The sequence below is a fragment of the Anguilla anguilla genome, chromosome 8 (assembly GCF_013347855.1).
Source record: "Anguilla anguilla isolate fAngAng1 chromosome 8, fAngAng1.pri, whole genome shotgun sequence".
Lineage (NCBI taxonomy): Eukaryota > Metazoa > Chordata > Actinopteri > Anguilliformes > Anguillidae > Anguilla > Anguilla anguilla.
This window is the reverse complement of record NC_049208.1, coordinates 15,434,689-15,438,412: the sequence shown is the minus strand read 5'-3', so window position 1 is coordinate 15,438,412 and position 3,724 is coordinate 15,434,689. Positions and strand designations below refer to the sequence as shown.

Here is a 3,724-nt window from a genome sequence, read left to right as displayed (position 1 = left end):
AGTTGCTAGGTAACACTATCAGCTCCCATTCTTTGATTGCATGAGCAAGGCAAGAAAACAAAAACATAAATGCAGGAAAAAACTTTAGTGTTAACCAATCAATGATATACACTCAAATAAAGTTGCACATTGCTAAGTCAGTCACAACACATTTCCTGAATACAACACCACAATAGAAAGTTTCTCCACCAGAAAATTTTCAGACACTTGTTTGCAAAGCAGCAACACAGCCTGAAACTCAAGGCCTGAGGAAGACACCCTCAGGTCCCTGGATTTTCTTATTTTATGAACAGCGGATCTGGCTGTGCGGCTGGTTTGAATAAAATGCATATTTGTATGGTTTTTTCCCCATCTATATCTAACCCCATCACCCCAGTCAGGCCCCCCACTCAAAATATATAAAGGGTCAGGATCGGCTCAGTCAGGACAAGAAGAAGAAAACGCAAAATCTCAACGTGCTGTCATATGGTAACGAAACACTTATTCTTGGCTTATTTTGATACAATATAAAAAATCAGATGAGCTGTAAAAACAGCCCATCTTATCATTGTTCTATTGATCTTGTGTCTCTTTATTGACCTTGCATTGCATTATGGATGATGTCGATGTATCTATCTCTTCTGGCAGCTAAAGAGTCATCATGGGCTCCTTCACACTGTCCGCATTCCTCTTTCTTGCTGTTGTGTCCAGCATGACTTTGGGTGAGTTCTGACTTACATTCTTTCCAGGTGAAAGTGTTAGAGTCTAATATTGTCACAATGTATTTCACAAAAAACGAAAGGACTTGGTCACAAAATATAAAACAACAAACGGCTAATACTCTAATACTCATCTCTTTGATGTTCTAGCTGTAAGCCACATTCTATGTGGGAGTGGCGAAACCTGGCCTTCCTGGATTCAAATGTTTTGAGTGCTTGCTGATTTATTGTAACATGCATAATGTCAGTTCTTAGTCAATGGTTCTTATGACATGTTTGGACATGACAGTTTTCCCTGACATTATTACATTAAATTACTTATTTATTTAGCAGACCCTTTTATCCAAACAACGTACAAAAGTGCATAACATGGTCATTGGCAACTACATTCATTGGACATTATAGCAGTTTTGCGAGGGCACACTGTATGAAAGAAATATGAGACTCTTCAACAAGGCATGGATCCTTATTGTGGTTTTTATGTCAGAGATGTTCCCAGCAAACTAGCCAGCAGACCAGTGATGTTATATTGTGTGTGTGCTCTCAGTGTGTCAAGGTGCTGCGATAGAATTTTGTCAGGGTTCCTGCCCTGAAGGTTGGTTTAACTACGAAGACCGCTGTTTCCATCACGTGGCTGAAAAGAAGACATGGCTTGATGCTGAGGTAAAATCTTAAAGGAGCAGTTCACTTTCTGCGGTGTTTAAAGATGCTGTTCTTGCTGTGCTGTGGGCTATATGTTGGCCCAGTCACTGCAGTGCTGCCATTCTCTCCCCTCTACCCTCTCCCTGATGTCTGCATATTGCAATGACGATCAATGTTTGAGTAAAATTTAAAAAAAATAGCTTACAGCTTAGTTTCTACTGTTTGATTGAATGATTCAATGTAGCCTAAATGACGTGAACAAAGAGTTTGTTTTCACTACGCATTTCCCAAAAGATTTTTATCATTAAAGCTACACATGCATTAGATATTGGCCACTTGCAATTTTATGAAAATGACAAGAAACAGAAAACAAACACAATTTTCTCCCTCTCTCAGCTAAACTGTCTGCATCTTGGGGGAAATCTGGTCTCAGAGCACAATGAAGATGAACATGAGTTTCTTAAGCATCTCCATAAGACTCTGGATGATAAAAATGGCCCATTCTGGATTGGACTGTCAGATGCCCACAAGGTACTGTGGGAGGGCTTCTGCTCAATTTATTGAATCCTCGCTGTTTAGAATATGGTAAAGACATCTTGTATTCTGTCTTGTCTTTAATAGTATTTAATTACTTACTAAATCTGTGTTTGCGTGTGCTGTTAAATGTGATGCCCAAATACCAGGGATGGTGATTTTCAGTTATTTCACAGATCGAGTGATCTCATAATGCACTTGATTCCAAATCAGTTTTCTTCTTTCTTAAAGTTTAGGCTCTGTTTCAAATATTGGCCTGCTAGCCATCTGTGATAAACAAGCATTGAGACCATTTTGACTTAAAACAAAACAGAACTTTAATATTAGGTAAACCAGTTGAGGTAATAGAACAATATATCCATTGCTAAGTGATATAGGCTATGAGATATTTGCTGGAATACTTACAGTTAGTAACTATTCCATTGCAATGGAATCACATATTTTGAAATGTGAGTTTTCACTACATTTGATGGGGGTAGTAAATATGCCTGGGGCAATTTTCCTCAGCACAGGGCATTCAAACTGTATAATGCTCAGACCCTCAGACCTCAAGCCACATATGCCATGGCTTTCCCACAGAAAGTATAATTTCAATCAAAACATGCGTTTAAAAATATGTATTTGCTTTGGTCTGTTCATATTAGATGAATATCCTGTTTCTTTTTTACATACTGTATGATAAATGAATAAATGCAACCAAGTTCATTTATAGATATCTGTACATGCATAAGCTTCATGAGAATATTAAGTAGGCGCGTATCCGACGAGTAATCGATAAATCCATTGCCTGTACCCACCCTTAATAAATACACTGACACTTTACATGTAAATGCTTTTCTGTGAAAAATGCACATTTTGCTGATGCATCTTGATGTGCCTCTGCCTTGTTCAGGAGAAAACATGGCTGTGGTCCGATGGTACAAGAGCAAGCGGTAAAGACTATACAAGGTGGAATCCGGCAGAGCCAAACAACTTTGGGGGCAAAGAGGACTGTGTGCACTCAAACTATGGAGGTAGGCATTCTCTCCTTATCTCCATCGCTGCAGGAGAAATATGATGGGCGTAACCTGATTCCTCTCTCTTATTTTTTACCCATAGGCAAGAAAAACTGGAACGATGTTAAATGTGACCGAAAGTATCCGTCCATCTGTTCCTTGAGATCCAATAACTGATTTGGCCCTGCATGAAGGCGAATCAGCTCATGAAGAGGCTGCTGTGTGTCTCTTAATAAAGTTCCTCAAGAATGCAATACTTTCTGTCTGGGTTTTTTTATGTTTATATTAAAACAGAAAACTCAGAAACCTTTTATGAAGTACAGCAGAGTTCACCAGAGAATAGAGGCTGCGCTGGAACTTACATTTGATTGAAACAGCTGTATCTCCTCTATATATGTGATAATGAGAAAGAATTGAGAGAATATTTAATTTACAAATTACCAAAATTCAAAACATACTCAAACCTGCCGACTGCACCTGAATCACAAAAACATGTATATTATCCTGTAGAAAGGCTGGGCTCTTGCATATGCCTCTAATTGTGCCCCCCAGCATGTTTCAATGAAGCTATTGAAGTGATCGTACATCAAAGACTTGACAAATAACGTGTCAGGATACTTTTTGCCGTAATTTCAATATTTAGTTCATTTCCATTGCAAAACACTACTATGGCTTCTGCCTTCGGCAAAAGTGCCATGGGACACATCAGAAGAGGCGTGGTCAAGTCATGATATTCTTGCATGGGGCTGTGTTTGAAAACGTTCAGGTTATTCTGGGGGAAACTATATTTATCTGGGACATTGGCAGCCCTCTACTGACTGTAGAAATTGGCTTATTTTGTATTAGGCTATTTAT

The 3,724-nt window shown here is 38.8% G+C and overlaps 1 protein-coding gene across 1 annotated transcript; it reads left to right on the top strand.

The window, feature by feature from the left end:
• The first annotated feature begins 398 nt into the window (after positions 1–398).
• LOC118232751 (lactose-binding lectin l-2-like) lies at positions 399–3,110 on the top strand. The gene is made up of 6 exons (XM_035427821.1): positions 399–468; positions 628–701; positions 1,246–1,361; positions 1,737–1,871; positions 2,767–2,887; positions 2,973–3,110. The coding sequence occupies exons 2-6, from the start codon at positions 641–643 to the stop codon at positions 3,044–3,046; spliced, it is 507 nt and encodes a 168-aa protein (XP_035283712.1). The 5' UTR covers positions 399–468; positions 628–640; the 3' UTR covers positions 3,047–3,110.
• Positions 3,111–3,724: the final 614 nt, after the last annotated feature.

Excerpts from the sequence above, each read along its gene's own strand:
- LOC118232751 (XM_035427821.1), top strand. The coding sequence starts at position 641 with ATGGGCTCCTTCACACTGTCCGCATTCCTCTTTCTTGCTGTTGTGTCC. Across the intron at positions 702-1,245 it reads TGTGTCCAGCATGACTTTGG|TGTGTCAAGGTGCTGCGATA; the intron begins GTGAGTTCTGAC and ends GTGTGCTCTCAG. Across the intron at positions 1,872-2,766 it reads GACTGTCAGATGCCCACAAG|GAGAAAACATGGCTGTGGTC; the intron begins GTACTGTGGGAG and ends TGCCTTGTTCAG.